This window comes from Scleropages formosus, chromosome 12 (assembly GCF_900964775.1).
Source record: "Scleropages formosus chromosome 12, fSclFor1.1, whole genome shotgun sequence".
Lineage (NCBI taxonomy): Eukaryota > Metazoa > Chordata > Actinopteri > Osteoglossiformes > Osteoglossidae > Scleropages > Scleropages formosus.
Genome location: NC_041817.1, coordinates 16,259,866 through 16,280,358, shown reverse-complemented (window position 1 = coordinate 16,280,358; position 20,493 = coordinate 16,259,866). Strand labels below are relative to the sequence as shown.

At 43.7% G+C, this 20,493-nt stretch overlaps 2 protein-coding genes across 4 annotated transcripts; both read left to right on the top strand.

Moving 5' to 3' along the window:
* The first annotated feature begins 3,546 nt into the window (after positions 1-3,546).
* On the top strand, positions 3,547-11,116 carry glb1l (galactosidase, beta 1-like). Of its 3 annotated transcripts, none has more exons than XM_018729665.2 (16): positions 3,547-3,829; positions 4,469-4,608; positions 5,132-5,282; positions 5,745-5,805; positions 6,065-6,159; positions 6,348-6,528; positions 6,725-6,783; positions 6,921-7,042; positions 7,438-7,478; positions 7,593-7,711; positions 7,890-7,964; positions 8,271-8,360; positions 8,596-8,709; positions 9,164-9,295; positions 9,781-10,008; positions 10,204-11,116. In XM_018729665.2, exons 1-16 carry the CDS (start codon positions 3,770-3,772, stop codon positions 10,405-10,407), a joined length of 1,872 nt encoding a protein of 623 aa, XP_018585181.1. In that variant the 5' UTR covers positions 3,547-3,769; the 3' UTR covers positions 10,408-11,116. The 3 variants fall into 3 exon arrangements, with proteins under 3 accessions (XP_018585181.1, XP_018585182.1, XP_018585180.1); XM_018729666.2 differs by having other exon boundaries at positions 4,469-4,638; positions 6,943-6,992; XM_018729664.2 differs by having other exon boundaries at positions 4,469-4,638.
* A 323-nt stretch (positions 11,117-11,439) lies between these two features.
* On the top strand, positions 11,440-20,292 carry chrna1 (cholinergic receptor, nicotinic, alpha 1 (muscle)). The gene is made up of 9 exons (XM_018729667.1): positions 11,440-11,844; positions 14,008-14,150; positions 14,244-14,288; positions 14,747-14,856; positions 15,223-15,418; positions 15,881-16,118; positions 17,083-17,306; positions 19,361-19,600; positions 19,815-20,292. Exons 1-9 carry the CDS (start codon positions 11,796-11,798, stop codon positions 19,944-19,946), a joined length of 1,377 nt encoding a protein of 458 aa, XP_018585183.1. The 5' UTR covers positions 11,440-11,795; the 3' UTR covers positions 19,947-20,292.
* Positions 20,293-20,493: the final 201 nt, after the last annotated feature.

The following is a 20,493-nucleotide window of genomic DNA, read 5'->3' as shown; positions in this document are numbered from 1 at the left end:
GCACAAGGAGAACATGCAAAACTCCAGACACTGAGCCCTGTTTAAACCATAGGACACCTGTAAAACATCAGTTCTATCCACTGCGCCGCCTTCTTCAGAGCCAAGTTGGTGAAAGTAACACTGCAGGTTTGTTGGGTACAGAATGGGGATTAACACTGTCTGTGCTGGGGGACACACTGTGTCTTGGATCCAGTTGCGCACTACGGTCTCTATGTAGCATCGGTAAGATCCAGTGTGAAGAACTTGCTCTGGCTTCGAAGTATTGAGACAGAGATAATGAGAGTGCCTCGGGGCTAGTGGTGCAGGGGGAGGCAGGGCTGCAGGTCACATGAGGGGAATGGTCACATTCAATGTAATTAGGCTCTCTGGGTGGGGTCACTACAACCTTACAACTGCACCTCCCCCTTCTTTGCCACTGCCTCCCACCGTCCAGATACCAGGTCTCTATCACATGGCAGGGTGCCACTGAAATTAGCAAGACGTGCCTGGAGAATGCAGACAATAACAGCTTGACGAGACCACTGAACTGATTAAAAAAAAAAAAAAATCAACAATTTAACTATGATCCGGCTGTCCAACACGTGTCCAGTCCATAAAAGCAATCTGTGCCTTGAAACAGAACTCTGGAGCTGGGAGCATGTTTCTGGCTGAAGGAGGAGGCTATAAAAAGGAGAAAATTGCATTGTCTTGGGATGTAAATCCAGGCTATTTTGTAATTAGATGACCTCTCATCTGCAGACACTATGATCTGATGAAGCCAAAGCAACCCAAATCCTCATTATAAGCAGAGTGTATTAGCTAGCTCACAACCAGAACCATCTTAGAGGAAGCAGATTTAGACTCGGTCTCTTCGCACCTCCACCGTCCTCTATTTGTGACAAGCTGTGAGTGCTTTCAAAATCAGCGAAAATCTTCAAAAACTGCAGGTAACTGTCTGAACCGCTTGTCCCATAGGGGGTCGCAGGGAACCGGAGCCTACCCGGCAACACAGGGCGTAAGGCCGGAGGGGGAGGGGACACACCCAGGACGGGACACCGGTCCATCGCAAGGCACCCCAAGTGGGACTTGAACCCCAGACCCACTGGAGAGCAGGACCCAGTCCAACCCACGCACCACCGCACTACTGCACCCCCCCCCCCCCCCCCCCCGCCCGCAGGTAACATTTCCGGAGAATTGTTAGTCATGATTTCGTTGAAAAACAAAAGCTCAAAACGGGATATGACACTCTCACCTGTTTATAGAGGCCTGCAGAAGACGCTCACATGGGACATTCCAAATTAAGAACAAACCTCAGAAAAACTGCAATAAACAGGAAGTTTGCCAGTTCAGCAAAACTTCTCAATTCTTCAAAATCAGTTTCAGTCTCCAAAAAAAAAAATTGTGTTGGCGGCAGTCTCCCATGACCAGAAGCGCAGTCAGTGACTATATTAAGAGAAGCAATGTACTCTTCACAACGTACAATCCAGTTCATAGCCTTAAATAAAACAAGATATTCAGTTGTTTCTTATACATATAATAATTACTCTCCTTTAGTAATACAGATTTGGCTATCGCATTTTAACTGCATCTGGTGATTTTTTTTTTTTTTTCCTTTTTTTAGGAAAACATTATCAGATTTACAGATTAGTAAATGAGGAAAAAATGACTTATAAACGTGATCCACAAAGACTTGCCCTCCTTTTTCTGAAGCAAATATCGAAAGGCATCCCTACAGCTATAACAGTGATATTCACCATGTGAGAACAGAATGAAGAATTCGAAAACCTGCATTTGATTTTAAAGGTTACACTTGAATTGCGATCTCAGCTCTGAATTCATAAGTCTTGTAAATACACATCAAATTCATCTCAAATGAGTTTTACAGAATGTTCAGTATAGGTCTTGGGAGTAGAGACAGTCTACAGTTCTGACCCATTGTGAAGAAACTTTTATTCCTTCATTATCTATAACCAGAGGACCAGTTGAGGGTTGCAGTGCTCCACAGCCTCTCCTGGAAGCACAGGGTTTGAGGCAGGGTACACCCTGGACAGAACAATGACACACTCATTTACACATCCATGGGTTTACATTTATTCATTTAGCAGACACTTTTCTCCAAAGCAACTGCCAGTGAACACTAAGTAGTGTTATTAGCCCACACCTTGTTCACCCAAGGTGACTTACACTGCTAGATAAACTACTTATAATGGGTCACTCATCCATATATCAGTGAAACACACTTTCTATCTGTCACACACAACAGGTGATTTAGAGTCACCAGTCCACCTGAACAGCATGTCTTCAGGAGGAAACCCACACAGACACAAGGAGAACATGCAAATTCCAGAAAGACCGAGCAGAATCAAACCCACATCCTCTCGCACCATGAGAGCACTGAGACAGCAGCACTACTCACTGTGCCGCCATGCTGCGGGTAATATTAGAGCGACCGATTCATCTGATATATAACTGTGGAAGGAAACAGGGGTGCCTGGAGGGAACGCATTTGAACACGGGGAGATGAGGGAAGCTCTGCACAAAATGAGTCGGATTCAAACCTGAGCACACAGTCCAGGTGCTGCATGGCACCAGCACCACCTGCTGTACAACCACACCACCAATGTACACACATCCAGCTACTAATTATCTTTTACTAAATTCATCAATGTGCAGCTGATCAACTGCTTGTTAACGAGGGTAATAAACGAAAAGTCACCCCCCACACCCCACCCCCAGGCTGCTTTGCAGTTGCATTACCAACATTCTCCACTTGAGGGCAGATTACGATGGTTACTGAGATGCGTCTCTGAACACGTCTAGCGCGCTGTGGATTCTGCTTGAAAAAGGTCTACACATATCTGCTCAGGCCTTCCTTTTGGAACAGAAAATTATTTTACGCAGATAAATATTATCTTAATATTATCTAAAAAATATGCCACAAACACCCTCGAGTCTCAATTTTAAATACAATTTTAAAGTGATACTGTATTTTTTTAAATGTCTAGAATTGGAAAACCTGTCCAAACCACACTGTAAAAGCAGCGATTACACAAAAGGTTACTTTCGGCCTCATACACAAACGTTGTCTTTACAGAAATTGATACAAGTTAATAAAGTATGCTCAGAAAATATTTAAAGCTGTCAGTAGCTGAGTCATGTCTATTAGTTTAGGGACGGCATAATGGTGCTATGCATTCCTGAACAGGCCATATTGTTCATGGGCCACGACTGTCACAATGGTGATTGTTCACTGTCACTCAGCAGAGGCCCTTTGATGCCTTACAGGACAGCGCTGACAGTGACACCTGATAGACGCGCGAGGCGAGGTCTGGCTACACAAAACACACACAGGCGGTCGCGCGAGCACTCGGCGCTTTTGGCCACAGCGCAATACAAAACGTGCGGAAGAAACCTAAGAATATGACAAGCACGGTGTCCCTGAACAGCCGACAGGGGTTGGGGTCGCGGTCGTGTCACACCGGGTTCCGATACCGTGAATGCGACGGTGTTTAGGACCCGGAGGCGGAGCGATACATGATTCACATGACAGTCATTGTCATGCAGAGAAACTGCATGACGGTGAAATTGAAACGGTACGACGTACAGCAGCAGTACATATCATACATACAGAGATCGGGAGGGAGTGTACTGTAGTTTGGGCTGTTTGCGCTCCTCACCTGTGCTTTACAGAAACGCACGTCTGTCACAGATGCAACAAGGAGGACGCATTTGCCAAATTTGGTGGAGATGAGGAGCCACGTCCTCGTCTAACTCTGCAGTAGTAGTAATAATGAGCCTGAAGTGCGCTTTCCTCGCAGTGTTAAGTTGTGCTTGTGCGGTTACAAACGCGGTAAGTAAGCGCTTGCATCCTCCTGTATTGGCCGTATCATGCGTTGCTGACCGCGTCCGTGTCTTTTGGTGGTGTTGCCAAGCATTTCATTTTATTCATTTAGCTGATACCTTTCTCTAAAGTGACTTACAATTCTATCAATGTGAGGATTCCTGGCTTTAAGTTGCCCTCTCGTGCAGCAGCAGCGGGCAGTGTTCGGGTTCGAATCCCAACAGCTATGGCTATGGTATCCTTAGTCAGGTACCTGACACAGAGTAAGAGAATGCCCTGCTATGTAAACGGGTAAATAAAGCTGATCAAAATTGTAAGACTGGACAAAGCGTGTGAGCTAAATACATGTTAATAATAACAATACTGTTTTTTCGAGGGTAATGATGTATCGCGAGCTCTTCCTTTAAACAAAGTATCGAGCCAGCACGAGCCCCTCGCCTCCCTCGCTGCCCGCTCTCGTGACCGACTGCACGCGGTCCGCTTTCTGCGCAAGTTCCTCCGCCTCGGGCAACAGCCCCTGCCTTCGTCCTCCTGTGGCACGTGCCGCGCCGTCTGTACTGATGCCTGAGCGTGGTGTGCGTCACGCGAGCAGCTACACTAACGGGCCCCTCCCTCCCTGCCTCCCTCCTCCGCACCCGTGCACTGCAGGCGTCGGGGACGCGCACCTTCTCCATCGACTACAGCCATGACCGCTTCCTGAAGGACGGTGCGCCGTTCCAGTACATCTCCGGCAGTGTCCACTACTTCCGCATCCCCAGGGCCTACTGGAAGGACCGCCTGCTCAAGATGTACATGACCGGCCTCAATGCTGCTCAGGTGTACGTCCACCAAGACCGCGTGCCGTACGGAAAGATCGAGCGTACATTTATGTGACTGACCCACGAGCACTTATTATTCGTGGCTTACAGATCCAGATGTGCGAAGGAAACGTGCACACGGCCGCAGTGCTCAGAACCTATCCTGGAAACCTGGGCTGTGAGGCTGGGTATAACACCCTGGGTGGGACGCCAGTCCATCGCAGGGCAATCACACACACACTATAAGAGCTAACTCGGAGCATCTGGAGGAAACCCACGCAAACATGGGGAGATCATGGAAACAACACACACACTGAGCCAGATTAAGACCCACGTCTGAGCGTGCGGTCCAGGAGCCGAGACACCGGCGCTACCTGCTGCACCACCGTGCTGCCTAGAAACACACATGCCTCTTTTCAGACTTGTCACTTAATTCCTTCGGGCAGGATTTGCCTCTTGTCTTTGCTCATTTGCACTCAGTCTCCTGAGCCCAGCTGGTGTGTATCCCCTGTAGATATGTACCCTGGAACTTCCATGAGACCATACAGGGTGTGTACAACTTCACAGGGGATCGGGACCTTGAGCACTTTCTGGACCTGGCCAATCGGACAGGCCTGTTTGTGATCCTGCGACCAGGACCCTACATCTGCGCGGAGTGGGAGATGGTCAGTCCAACCTTTACTCTTGTTCGCGGTCTGCTGTTCGTTACAAGTATAATTCTGTATGGCTTTACAAAATACACTATTGTGGCATTTCAAATCAAGCCACACTTTAACTGGGACTGTAGCCGTGTGTTACCGGCTCATTTGTGTTTGTCTGCGGCCAAAATCGTCCATCGTCAGAGCAACAGCAAGGGAGTTGAAAGTTATTCAGAGGGACTGCAATATGACAGTAAACTTCCAGCCCATCACTGAGATTTGCAGAGCTGGGCACTTTGTAGATACAGATATAATAAGGTTGTCCTCTGCAATGGCATTATTCATTCCAAAGAGTCTGATCACAACAGTGAGCTCTATTAAACATTGTATTGAAAATATATCTTCTTAATTTGTTTTTACCATACTTTGGAAGAGAAAATCTCGGAGCGCTCAGAACTCATAACTTTGTGCGGCACTTACTGCTTTCAGGGCGGTTTGCCAGCTTGGCTCCTTCAGAAGCCCAATATCATGGTACGGACTGCAGATCCAGGTATCGTCTGCAAAAGCCACCAGCCCTCACTACATGAGCACCTAACAGTAGGATATTCCCACTGCCGTGTAGATGTCCATGAGGAGACAGTGGACTGTTGTCAAGTGTCACACATACCGGATTTCGTGAACAAAGTCTGAAATGAAAAAGTGTCCGTTTGGTGCCATTCTTTGGGTTTCGTATTGGCTCTGTATGTGTGTCCAGTGGGCTTCTCTTTTGTAGGGCTGTCAGAGTTGAGCGCCCGGTGCTGTTTTCATAGATTATCTGCAGGCTGTGAACGACTGGCTGGCTGTTCTCCTTCCCAAGGTGAAGCCGTGGCTGTACGGCAACGGAGGGAACATCCTCAGCGTGCAGGTACACTGCAGACAGGATATGAGGTTGCACAGGTCGCTTACGTTAAAAAAAAAATGTGCAGATGCACAGAACGTTTCCGCCAGTAGACTGGCTAGTAACCAGTGACAAATTGTTGTCATCGTACTGTGTGGTATCACGGGCACAACATCAACAGCATGGGCGCTAAAATTTGTCCCATAATCCACCAGGTGGAGAATGAATATGGCAGCTATTTTGCCTGTGATTACAACTACATGCGGCACTTGCGTGCACTCTTCCGTTACTTCTTGGGCGATGACACCATCCTCTTTACCACCGATGGGAACACCAACCGGGAGATGACATGTGGCACACTGCAGGGTCTATATGCGACCATCGACTTCGGTACAGGTGGGTGGAAAGATGGGGTGGCTTGAACGTTACAGGTTATGGCTGTGATGTTCTGGCTTATTTTAACATGAGTATAGATGGATTATTCTGCTGTATCCAGACATTGTTAACTTGGTTCAACCAGTACAGGTAAGAGCTGTAGCTAGTCAGATTACTCTAGAGTCCCTCTTGAACCTTACATCTCTTTCCTGTTCAGACACCAATGCCAGCGTTGCCTTTGATCGCCAGCGCAGGTTCGAGCCACGAGGTCCATTGGTGAGTGATGCTGGAGCACAGGCTCTCTGTCGGCAGGTGTTGGGGCTTGATCAGATTGAGCTTCATGTGGCACAGCAGCATCATGTTTTGGCAGGCAGTGGTTCTGTATCTGTGCACTTGACTCAGGTTTCTTTCAGGTAAACTCAGAGTTCTATACAGGCTGGCTGGACCACTGGGGTGAGCAGCATGCTCACGTGGACACTGAGAAGGTCAGCAACATGCTGGGGGAGATGCTCTCCATGGGTGCCAGTGTTAATATGTGAGTGTGTTCTGCTTTAACTTTTAATATTTGCAAGTTAAAAAAATATATATATGTTTGTGAAAAGGGGAGTGCAGGTAGTGTAGGGGTTGTAGGTTCAAGTCTCACCTCTAGCTGTAGTACCCTTCAGCAATGTACTTACCCTAAATTGCTCCAGTAGAAGTACTCAGTTGTATGAATGGGTAAATAATTGTAAGTTGCTTTGGAGCAAAACATCAGCTAAATGAATAAATATGAACAGCACAAAATTACATGCAAGAAATGTTAAGAGTGATCACTAGAGGGTGATGATGATGAAAATAGTTTAAATACAGCATTTCTGTCTGATATTTCCTATTAATGTTCTTCCTTAGTCTTTACATTTATTTCACCTCTTCTGATCTTTCTCGCTGTAGGTACATGTTTGAAGGTGGAACAAACTTTGGTTACTGGAACGGTGCGTCAACTTTCCACACATGGTCTCAGTCAATATTGTTTTACTGGTACTATGTTATTGTCTAAGTGAAAGCAAAGTACCATGATTCTTTACCTTGGGATCCCTACTCTCCAGGAGCTGACTATGATACAAGGTACCGCTCAGTTGTCACTAGCTATGACTACAACGCCCCCTTGTCGGAGGCTGGAGACCCTACTGACAAGCTGCTGGCCATTAGGGAGGTCATAAAAAAGGTATCCAATACACCAACTCACATCCCATTCTTAAGCATTACATTGTAAAATTTTTTGGGCTTTGTGAAGGTGTGCAGCTCTTACTGCTAATTATATTACTTGTGCAGTAATTACTAATTATTTGCTGGTTCTAAACACTCTCCTGCCATCTAACTTATTTATGCTTTTCTGTACCCAGTTTCGTGATATCCCACTGGGTCCCATGCCACCAGCCACACCCAAGTTTGCATATGGATTTGTCGCCATGAAAAAGGTAGGTATTGCAACGCTCATGACATTGTAATTTGTTTTGGATAAAGGAGATATCTAAATAAAAAAAAATATTTCCCACACACTCAGCATATATGAATGAATGAATGAATGGAACTTTGTTAATCCTAGAGGGAAATTCAATTCAATTGCAGCAGCATGCAACGTTTATGCATACACTCATATAACATACGTATTTAATCAGACATATAAATTATATAAAGGGAAACTTGAGTTTGTGCTAACATAATGCAGCATTCATTGTGACATTCCCTGATGACGATGGTGACTTCCACCACCCTCGTTGTAGGTGGGCAGACTGAGCAGCCTGCTAGACACAATCTCCCCTCAGGGCCCAGTGAAGTCGCAACATCTCCTGACCTTTGAGGAGATGAAGCAGGTAAGACCAGAGCCAGGATGGTGTTGGGACAGCCAAGAGTAACAACTGTAAAGAAATGTCAACATATGTATTAAGTAAAGTTTTTTTTTGTGAAATAGCTAGTGCGTTATTTAAAATAGCATTTCAAACAGGAAAGTTGATTTAAGATCTCCAAAAGTGTGTATAGGCCTGAACTTTGAATTGTCGTTAGGAAGACTTAACTAATTTGCCATGTCTTGATTTGTGTTTGTTTCAGTACTACGGATACATGCTTTACCGCACTAAACTGCCTAGAATGGTGTCCGATCCAACTCCCCTCATCTCGCCATTAAATGGCATCCATGACCGTGCCTACATCTCCATCAATGGGGTACATGTGCACATGACTATAACCAGTTTCTGTCACTGTGGTAAACAGTGTCTGCATTAGTGTTCCGGATCTTTGTCGGTGGGGTAACAGTGTCTACAGGACTGTATTTCTGACGTTATAAGTAGGGTAAAACGTTTGTTTCATTCGTTCCACCAGTTTGGTAAAACTTCAGCTTACACTGTATTGTGTGTGTCTGTGTGTGTCTCTGTTTGTGCGGTGAGAGTTCAGTGTAGAGATGCCCACATTGTCCAGTTCCAGTTTGCAGTCGTGACCTCTTTTTTTCATTGTACTTCACATTGGAATGTGTGGACAACTGATGCATTATTTCAGTAACTAAATGCATAAATGTCAATGTAATGGATTACAGACATCCCTGTTGTAAACATTCTACAAATACAAGGACAAATATATGGCCATTTGGTTGATGCTTCTGGAATTTATTCTGTCAAAACAGATGTATCTGGGCTTCCTGGAGAGAGACACCCAGCTGGTGATAAATGTGACAGGGCAGGAGGGGGACCAGATGGACGTTCTGGTGGAGAACATGGGCCGGGTCAATTTTGGGTCCAAGATTAATGACTTTAAGGTAAGGCACAACTAAAACCATTGCCAGATTTCATATAGATGAGCTTGGACAAATGTTCAGAAGAAACACCTGGAGCATCTCCTCTTTTTGTGAACTCAAACCGTTAAAACAGACGTATGATGAACAATGACAACAATGATGAAGTTATGGATTAAGTGGTGGGTTTTGTTTCTACTCCTTGTTAAGGCAACAGCAAATGAGCAATGTGGAATTGTACAGTATTTTTGTGGAAAAAGTTAAATGGAATCAGTACAAATAGTGATGCTGAAGCAAAGAACTTTTGTTCACACTGTCTTTCGATTTATACCTATTTACTTGATAAGCGTGAAAACGTGTCAAGTGTTTGTATAGTGAGGGATGCCTAAACTACAAGGGTTCTGTAATTTCACACAAAGCACATGGTGTCCATAAGAAGCATTCTGTGAATAAACGGAACAATATAGTAAAACTGAGTTATAGTTATGACTGGTTGATTCTGTCCCCAGGGACTAGTGAGTAACCTCATCCTTGGTGGAGATGTGCTCACTGATTGGCAGATCTACTCACTGGATATTGATGGTACTATAGCGGGGGGGTGGCCACACTCAGGGGTGAAGCAGCACCAACCTGGGATGATGAGCAACTCAACAGAAGGGCCAGCATTCTACATGGGGATGCTGGAGCCCACAGGTTTTGCTTGGGACACCTTCTTGAAGCTCAGAGGATGGACCAAGGTGAGTGGAACCATGGCTGTGACATGCTTGCTGTTGCTGTCCACACACTGTGGAGTTCTGTCATGTACATGATTCTTTTTGAGAAACTTCAGTGAAGCTCCCAGGTGGGGTGAATGGAGTCAGGTGATCAGCTCTGGTCCTGAAGGCTGATGTGGTCATTGGGCTGATCCTGTCTTTGGTTACTTCCCTTTTCAGGGTCAGGTATGGATTAATGGAGTCAACCTGGGCAGATACTGGCCCCAGAGAGGCCCCCAGCAAACACTCTATGTTCCTGGGCCCCTGCTCAGCAGCTCCCAGCCCAACAACATCACAGTGCTGGAGCTGGAGGGAGCCCCAGTAGATACCAGGGTTGTGTTCCTGGATCGGGCTCAGCTGGACAGCACCATGGGGACTTCTTGACACTGTTGTGTTACTACAGAGAACAGAGCCCAACCTTCAGCCTTATTGTTCAATTATACATATCAAAGTATACAGTCACATAAATCTGCTTGTATGTGTCTAGTAATACAATGCTAATGCAAAGCATGACCATCGAAACTAGTGTTGCTGTGTTTAAATTGTGGGAACATGTTCCTTTGCCATATACCTATCTGTAATAAGCAAAAGATAATTTCTACTAAGTGCAACTTTCATATATGTATTGTAAAACAGATGATGGCTTTAAGATTTGTCGATTGCTCAGGAATGAAAGAAACATCAGATTACAGCATTCCTGCTGTGATGTGATCACGAAAAAGTCAATGAGTTTTAGTTGGCTTTATACATTTATGATGTTTTCAAGGTGGCTAATAAATCACAGGAATATATGTAATGGATTACATGTATTATAGATTGTACTTAAGTATTATTTAGATGAACCAGATATACAAGCCAGTGTTAAGAAGTAAATGGATAATGCAGTATGAAATCACATTGTTTTTAAACTCAGTGAAAGATTTGGGGAAAATTTAGTCTAAGTTGAGACTTGTGAGAAAAGTAAAAAGGCATAAGTAAAAAATGGATTGCTATCCAGAATAGAGGCCTGATAATGTTTTTTATCTCTAGGTATACTTTATATTTTTAATTATGTGTGATTTAAATTATTCACCCCATTAAAACTATTTTTCCTGACTCAACAGCTTTACTCTTCTTAGTTTGAACATTCTTATGTGATTGGAAAATTTATTGCAAAAACAAAAACACCAATGTGTCCCCAAAAGGTTTTACTGGAGCTGCTGCCTGTAGTCTAAAGGTATGTACAGTCATACATACTGTAGTAAAGTAATATTTCCTTCTGCTATTAACGCATGAGGATGCAGACACTTATTTATTAAGGATTTTCTCTAAAGCTGTTGAGGTTGTAATTCTTACCCTTACAAACCCTTAAGGCTTATGCATACACAGTGGGGAAATTTTACTGGAGCGGTTAGAGACCTTGCTGAAGCTACTATGGGCGTGGGGCTCAAACCTGTAACCTTCAGCTCCAGAGGTAGACGCACACACACTAACATATCTGTCTGTCCTCGCTACCGGCTTTGCTGACCACATGTAGGTGGAATGTGCCGTGTGCGCGAGCCAAGGCCCGCGCTGGAAGATCGGTGCTGAGCTCTTCCGAGCCCCCGCGCGCCCAGTTGTCCGTCGGCAGCGCAAGGCAGGCACGTGCGCAAAAGAGGAGGCGAACGCGCACAATAACTCGCGCAGCTTGTGCCGCTCGCTACAGAACGTCGTCATCGCCAGCGGAGCGCAAAGACCTCACCGGGAAGCCTCTAAATTCTTCGTCTGAACAGTGAAGTTATAATAAACTATTCATGATCCTCAAGCATTTCCTAAGCGTTTTGCCACTTCTTTTTTACCTGGGTAAGTTAAATGTTTATCATGTTTTTACTTACACTAGTAAAATAAAACGTATCGTATGTACAGTCAGATAGACATAAACTAAAGTAATGTTCTGTTAACCTACGCAGACACTTATTATTCATAAGGATTTTCTCCAACCAATGATGTTGAGTTTGTAATTCTTACTTACAGTACAAGCACTCATCCATTTACGCGTACAGTGTGAGTTGGGGGAATTTTTACTGGAGCAAGTATTTCCTTAGTCTAGACGCACAATCAATGACCCGTAACTTGTAAAATTAATGTTTGCTTATTAATTTTATACCCTTCTTCTGACAGACTCTGTAACTTAATTGCGCTGTCAGCTATTATTATGTAATTTATATTAATTTTATAACAGCCACGACGACAAGGAGGATGCAACAAGCCGGCCAATTTACCAGATAAGCTGAAGCGCTTTTCGTTTTAACGCGAATATATGGAGAAAAGATAATACAATATGGCGTGTAAATGTAGGGCAAAACGGTGAGCAAACCTCACGAGGTCCGCGCGACGGTACCGCTTTTGGCGCGAGCCGCCGCTGTGACTGACAGCTGCACGGAAATAGCAGATGCTTTTCTGTAAGGGGAGCCGCGAGGTCTGGTACATGAACAGCTTGGCATCTTGATCTTCACGCGAAGGTATTTGGTGGAGGAGGAGGACTTCCGAGAAGAACTTGCTCACTTTGATGTTTAGGGTCCAGCAACTCTCCAATACAAGGAACAGCTATCTATCGGTACAGTTACATTTATTCATTTAGCAGATGCTTTTCTCCAAAGCGATGAACATCTGGTAGAAAATACAATGTGATTCTTAACCTAAGTGCGGTTAGTTTGTTTCTTACCACCACATGAACCAATGTTCATCACATGAGACTCGAGAAGCTGCGTAAAACTTTATCCGAATATCGACAATTCTAATCACCTTCCTAGTAATATATATATATATATATTAAATACATATAAACATTTGCGTTACATAAATCTTTATATATTTATATCCTTCTTTCTCAAGGTTTCAATAAGCCAACTGCAGAAAGGGGTGGGTGTACAACAACAACCCAAGTATATTTCCCTGAAGTTCTTGTTGACTTTACTCTTCAGTTTTATGACTGTGGAGAAAGCTTCAGTACCGGGTTGACATTTTTTGCACATAAGTGGCACACTGTTAAGCGCCTTTGGTATTTTGTGTACATGAATATATCTGGAGGGGGTGTGGTGGCGCAGTGGGTTGGACCGCGGTCCTGCTCTCCAGTGGGTCTGGGGTTCGAGTCCCGCTGGGGGTGCCTTGTGACGGACTGGTGTCCTGTCCTGGGTGTGTCCCCTCCCCCTCTGGCCTTACGCCCTGTGTTACCGGGTAGGCTCTGGTTCCCTGTGACCCTGTATGGGACAAGCGGTTCTGAAGGTGTGTGTGTGTGTGTGTGTGTGTGTGTGTGTGTGTGTGTGTGAGAGAATATATCTGCTACGCTCCCGTTTGGCTTAGTAATCATGTGACCAGTGCACGGTCTCCCCCAGCCGTCTTCTCCGGTTTCAGCTGCTGGCACAGTTGCCAATTCCCCAGTGAGGCAAGTGTATTTATACTCCCACAGTACACAGTGTGATGCAGCTTTGTGTTGTTTTAGGCTTTGTGAGCACTGGCATTGAGCAGCTGAGAAGAACTCTGTAGTGTAATCTAAGTTGTTTTATTCAAGACTTTCAGTGAAAACTGAATGATAGTGTGGTCTGATGATTATGAAGGGGGATGAAAAACAGTGGCCTTACAAGTCAGGTCTGACAATGACTGATTTGCAGTTTACATTTATTCATTCAGCTGACACTTTTCCCCAAAGCAACTTATAACGGTGAGGTTAAGATTTTTACAAGCTTACAATGATATACCTATTTATACAACTAGATACTTTTTTTCTTACAGAAGCAGTTCAGGGTAATTACCTTGCTCAAGGGTACTACAGCTAGAGGTGGAGACTGAACCTGCAACCTTTGGGTGCAAAGGCAGCAGAACTAACCCCTACATTGCCAGATGTCCCTGGCCCCATTTATAAGCCGATTGTGTCTTGTCATACTGATGATGTATTCTTCAGTCTCTACCGCCAGCCCAACTGTTTTGTGCCATATGCTTTTACATTTTTCTGGGATCTTCTTTTAGGTCCAGTGTGGTGTTCAGAGGATGAGACCCGCCTCGTTAAAACCCTGTTTACAGGCTACAACAAGGTTGTTCGACCCGTCAATCACTTTAAGGACGCTGTGGTTGTGACAGTGGGATTGCAGCTCATCCAGCTCATCAGTGTGGTATGAGTTACAGTGAAAGCCCACTCTCAGTCTTGCTATTCTCCTACCTTTTACCATCCTTTTTAATGAATCCAATTGCCATTCCTTTTGCAGGATGAAGTCAATCAGATTGTGACCACCAATGTGCGACTGAAACAGGTCATTTCCTTTGCCGTGTGCTAATGAATCAGAAAATATGTATTTCAGAATGACACAGATATTGTTGTTGACAGCAGCTGCGTTATATCATCACCAGCCACTTTATTAGGTTCACTTGGCCATTTGTACATACAGCTAGCCCTCCAGAGTTAATAAGTCACATGGTTGTTGACTTAATATATAAGACATTCAGACAAGGTCAAAAGGTCTAATTACTCTTTGAATCAATAATATAATGAAAAATTGTAACCTAAGTGCTGCCCCTTCTGTCAGTAGTGCTTTAAAAAGAAAATCACCTGTTATTCAAAAGGCATTGGTTGGAAAATTTGGATTGTGTTTACTTGGAAATGAATACAATTGAAATTTATTAATTATATTGTTTCTGAAATAAATTATTGCTTCACTGATTTTGAATTATTTATTTATAGCCATCTTTTAATTTTTTTTCTCATTTTCAGCAATGGAAAGATGTGAACTTACAATGGAATCCAGATGATTATGGTGGAATCAAAAAGATTAGAATACCTTCCACTGATATTTGGCGCCCAGACTTGGTTCTCTATAACAAGTAAGACTGGTTACGTTTTGGGTCAAGTAACAGTCTTTGATTCAGTTTTATTGCATGGAGGCTTGCTCATGTTGTCAGACGGTGATGGCTGGCGTTGTCTTGCCACATGACTTCACCCTCTTCATTGGTGCTCGGAATAGTCTCTTGGACTGATTCAGGTCTTCGGATCATAGACCTCATGCTATTTTAGTCACATTTGCCATTTGTCCCTTTGCAATGACAAGCTTGGTGCCATGGTAGCTGGTGTAGGTCCCAGTATGGGTTGGCTGGCCGGCCCATGTGGTTGTTATCTAGACTTACATACTTCTGTGCTTGCCTGTTAATGTGCATTTTTAATTCCGCCATGCTGTTCTCTCACCCTGGCAGCGCTGATGGTGACTTTGCCATTGTGCAGGAGACTAAGGTGCTGCTGGAGCACACGGGTATGATTACATGGACACCGCCTGCCATCTTCAAGAGCTATTGTGAGATCACTGTGCTGTACTTCCCATTCGACCTTCAGAACTGCAGCATGAAACTGGGTACATGGACCTACGATGGCAACCTAGTCGTGATCCAACCGGTAATAACATATCCACGGTTGCTGTTGCTGTTCAAACAGGGCTCAGTACACATATTTAACCAGAGGGTGAAGAATTCTGATTTATGAAACATTTAGCAGGAAATAAATGTTTAAAGTGTTCCTCTGTGAGTTTAAATTTTAAAATATAAGTTTGCTGGACTAGTGAGCATCTGAATTGTTTTCATGGGGGCACGGTAGCGCAGTGGGTTGGACCGGGTCCTACTCTTCAGTGTGTCTGGGGTTTGAGTCCTGCTTGGGGTGTCTTGTGACGGACTGGCGTCCCGTCCTGGGTGTGTCCCCTCCGGCCTTACGCCCTGTGTTGCCGGGTAGGCTCCGGTTCCCTGCGACCCCGTATGGGACAAGCTGTTACGAAAATGTGTGTGTGTGTGTGTGTGTGTGTGTGTGTGAATTGTTTTCTATAGAGCCGCAACACTTTTCTGCTCCTTCTTCTCCTCCTCCCAGGACAGCGACCGACCTGATCTGAGCAACTTCATGGAGAGTGGCGAGTGGGTGATGAAGGACTACCGTAGCTGGAAGCACTGGGTGTCCTATGCCTGCTGCCTCGACACTCCCTACCTGGACATCACCTACCACTTTCTCTTGCAGCGGCTACCGCTCTACTTCATTGTTAATGTCATCATCCCCTGCATGCTCTTCTCGTTCCTCACTGGCCTTGTCTTCTACCTACCCACTGACTCTGGTAATGCCCCATCTCTTGCTTATTTTTAAACCATTTTCACCAGAGTTTTCACTAGAAACATGCCAGTCTCAAAGCAGAGGCTTGAAAAAGAAACATGCCGTAAAACCTGTGCTTTACAATTTAGAAATCTTATTTTGTAGTTCATTACTGAGTCAGGTATCAAGTTGCTTTTAAAGCCCAGTCAGCTGTTAAACATGAAAACTGATACATCCTGATTTTTAGGCAAGATACAAATGGCAGCAGGTGGCGTAGTAGTAACAGTTGTTGCTTTGCAGTGGGAGGGTCCTGCATTTGAATTTCTGCTCTTTGTATAGTACCCTTAAGTGAAGCACTTACCCTGAATTGCTTCTGCAGAAATTATCCAGCTGTTTAAATGAATTAGTAAGGGTAAGTAGTGTTGAATGCAAGCCTGTCATTGTATGTTGCCTTGGATTAAGGCATCAGTAAAGTAAATTAGTACAATTATGTAGCTGACACTTTTCTCCAAATCAACTTAAAATGAATTTTGTACAGGGTAATTTTCACTGGAGCAGTCCAGAAGTGCAGTACCTTTGCCAAAGGTACTACTGCAGGAGGTTGGATTTGAATCTGGATCCTTTGAGTGTCAGCCACCCGCTTTAACCAGTAATGACTACACTACCTGTTGGCCCATAAATAATAGTAACTCCAGTCCCTTGGTAGAAGGCAGTTGTAGCCAGACTCTATTCTTGTTCTTTTACCATGATCTGTCCAAAGCCACATATTGTGTACCTTCAGTGAAGAGTTGCCTGATTTGTGACTTATGTGTGTATGCCAATTATCCGTTTTGATTCTGTGTAATCCTGGTGTCTGTAGAGTAGCTATTTATAGTGTGCTGTTTGACTGGTCATTTATCTGTGTCACATTCTGTTTAAAGTTGGGTACATGTGCCTCTAACTAGGCCTTGTATGTGCTGTGTGACCTTGTGTGATGCATTCATTCTAAGGTGAAAAGATGACCCTCAGCATCTCTGTGCTACTCTCCCTGACTGTATTTCTGCTGGTCATCGTGGAGCTGATCCCCTCCACCTCCAGTGCTGTGCCTCTCATTGGGAAGTACATGCTTTTCACCATGGTGTTTGTCATCACCTCTATCATCATCACTGTTATTGTAATCAACACCCACCACCGCTCACCCAGCACCCACACCATGCCCCATTGGGTGCGCAAGGCAAGTATAACTGAGAGATACCGGCAAACTTGTGTCAGAGTTGAAGGGGTTTCTTTCTTGGGTTGGCAGAAAATCATTCAGGTCTATTTACTATGGTCTCTTCAGCTTAGAGGATATTCTCAAAAAACACAGATTGGACAGTGGACCTTAAATGCTAATTAATTTGCTTGTTCATTTTGCAGTGTAGTTATGTTTCTTTGCCTAGTAATTGTGGGTATGCAGAATTTACAGTTTTCATTAAGATTTCGGTATTTGTTCTTCCAAAAAGACATACGCTGGCTTCTCACGTTACAGTTGGGACCAAAAGGCTATTCATAACTTCTGTTCATACCTTGAAAGTCACTTTCCTGGCAGGTGACAATGTTTAAAAACTTAATATTGCAGATCTCAATTATTTATTCAGAGATAAGGGTTCTATGAAAACATTACCTGTAGCTACTATAAATAAAATCTAAATCTTTAGTAGAAGTTAAAGCTAAAATTAAACTGTGCGAAATATAAATATGTTGCCTGTAAAAATTCCTGTTTACATATGTACAAAAACACAAATGCCAGACACAAGCTTCAAAGAAGCAGAAATTTTAGAAAATATTGTACTTCTAGAAAATATACAATTTCATTAAAATATTTTTTGAGGAAAAAAGTTTGTGTCTTTGAAAATTTGTAATTCTTCAGTGTGTAAGTTCTGGAGCCAGTGTACAATTTTCAGTGTTTGGGTTAGTGTGCCTGAAAAGCTATATTTTATTAATTCAGGTGCGTTTTGGTGTAAAGACAAGACTGTCAAGATTGGCTGAGAATAATCCCTCTAGAAGGGATTTTTCTTGCCATCTTCTGCCACCTACTGTACACACAGCATTCAAACCAAAAGTAAAAAACTGTAAGGTTGAAAATGTACTCTCATTGTGTTAAGTATTTTTTGGGTATTAAAAGCACAGTTTTAGTGTGCTGTTGAGTAGCTCAGCCCGTGAAATAACTCATTGAGATGGCAAGTTTGGTTTCACAGCATGAAAAGTTTTTGGAATTCTAAAGGTGAAATAAAAATTGCAAACTTAAATGAATTTTTTTTTTTTTTTTTACCAGCTGCAACCAAGAATTTTGCAGTGACATAATTTACATTTATTGAAGGGCTAGGTGGGGGTTCTGTCATCCAAGTGCAGCCCTGCTCCCTGGCAATTTTCAAGCACCTATGATTTGTCATTTGCTCCTTCAATTGTAATTAAGTGGCACAGCGGGTAATGCTGCTGTCTTATATCACCTGAACTGTTCAGGTGCAGGTCTGAATCCAGTTCAGTCTGTGTGGAGTTTGCATGTTGTCTCTGCCTTTGTGGGGGTTTTCTCTGGGTGCTCTGCTTTCCTTCCACTGTCCAAAGACATGTTTCAGGTTTACATTACTTCATTTAGCAGACGCTTTCCTCCAAAGCAACTTCCAATGAAAACTATGTCGTGTTATCAGCCCACACCTTGTTCACCCAAGGTGATTTACACTGCTAGATACACTACTCGCAATGGGTCACTCATCCATACATCAATGAAACATGCTCTATCTGCCACTTATGCACCATGGGTGACTATACACCAATCCCCCTGAATACCATGTCTTTTGACTGTTGGAGGAAACTAGAATACCTGGAGAAAACCCACACAGACATGGGGAGAACTTGCAAACTCTACACAGACTGAGTAGTGATCAAACTCATATCGTTTAACACCACCCAGGTACTGGGAGACAGCAGCGCTACTCACTCTGCCACCATGCCACCCACAGGTTAATTGATGACTGTAAATTGTCCATAGTATTTGAATGTGTGTGCCTACACCTTTTAGCCTGGCACTCGATGATTCCATGGTGGGCTCCACATCGCCGTGACCCTGATAAGGACAAGCGGTTAATGTGAGAGTTTGTGTTTTGTAGGTTGACATGTGACTCATAGTAGTCATCTGCTGGCAAGAATATGAATTACAGGTGCTGATAACAGGCTGGTTTCTGCCAAAAAGGAGACATGAAGGACAGAACAAGCCACTGTTAAATTAACAAAAAATTGTTTTAATTCTAGGTTTTCATCGACACCATTCCCAATATCATGTTCTTCTCAACCATGAAGCGGCCATCCAAGGAGAAGCAGGAGAAGCACATCTTCACAACTGACTTTGACATCTCAGATATCTCAGGGAAACCCACCCCTGCCTCTGTCACATTTGAGTCTCCCATCACTAAAAACCCTGATGTGCGCAGTGCCATTGATGGAGTCAAGTACATTGCTGAAACCATGAAGTCAGATGAAGAATCCAACAATGTAAGGGGAGGAGGACGAGTATAAAATGATCTTATCTAAAATTACAATAGGGATAAGCACAGATAACTTTTAATGCCGTAGCATAACTTGATTTTCTAGTTTATTTTTATTTTTTTTTAATCAGCTTACAAGTTGAGAAAAATTATAATGCTGCCTGTTACAAGTTTGACACAGACACTCCTTAATTCTACCCTTTATCCACCCCTGTCTCCAGGCTGCTGAGGAGTGGAAGTTTGTTGCCATGGTGTTGGACCATATCCTACTGTGTGTCTTCATGGCTGTCTGTATCATCGGCACATTGGCCATATTTGCTGGCCGCCTCATTGAACTCAATATGCAGGACTAGGAAGCCTCATGGAAGCGAAGACTCTCAGAAGTATGGCTCTACTCTTTTCTACAGTGCAGCCTTGTAATGGTGAAGATTAGAAATTTATAAACATTTGCAAACATTTTGTCAATAATTCTGTAGTTTTAAATGGTTTCCACCTTCAGTGTATTGTTTATGTATGTTACTCTCTAGACCATGTGAATGTTAAAATGTGTGAGCCAGAGAATTAAATAAGCATGACTGCATATACATGCCTGTTCCATTAAAAGATTAAACATGTTTTACAAACCTGCAGAAATCAATAAAGGTTTGTCAGGGTATTACACCCTACATTGCCTGGCCAAGAACTCAAATGAATTTTATTTTGTTTTCAGACTATAGAGATTACTGTGCATATATAACATTTTTCAAGATGGACTTAACAGTATTGTAAACATATTATTCGGAAGGAGTTAAGGGTTGGGGGTGTGGTGGTGCAGTGGGTTAGACCACAGTCCTCTTCTCTGGTGGGTCTGGGGTTTGAATCCTGCTTGGGGTACCTTGTGACGGACTGGCGTCCCGTCCT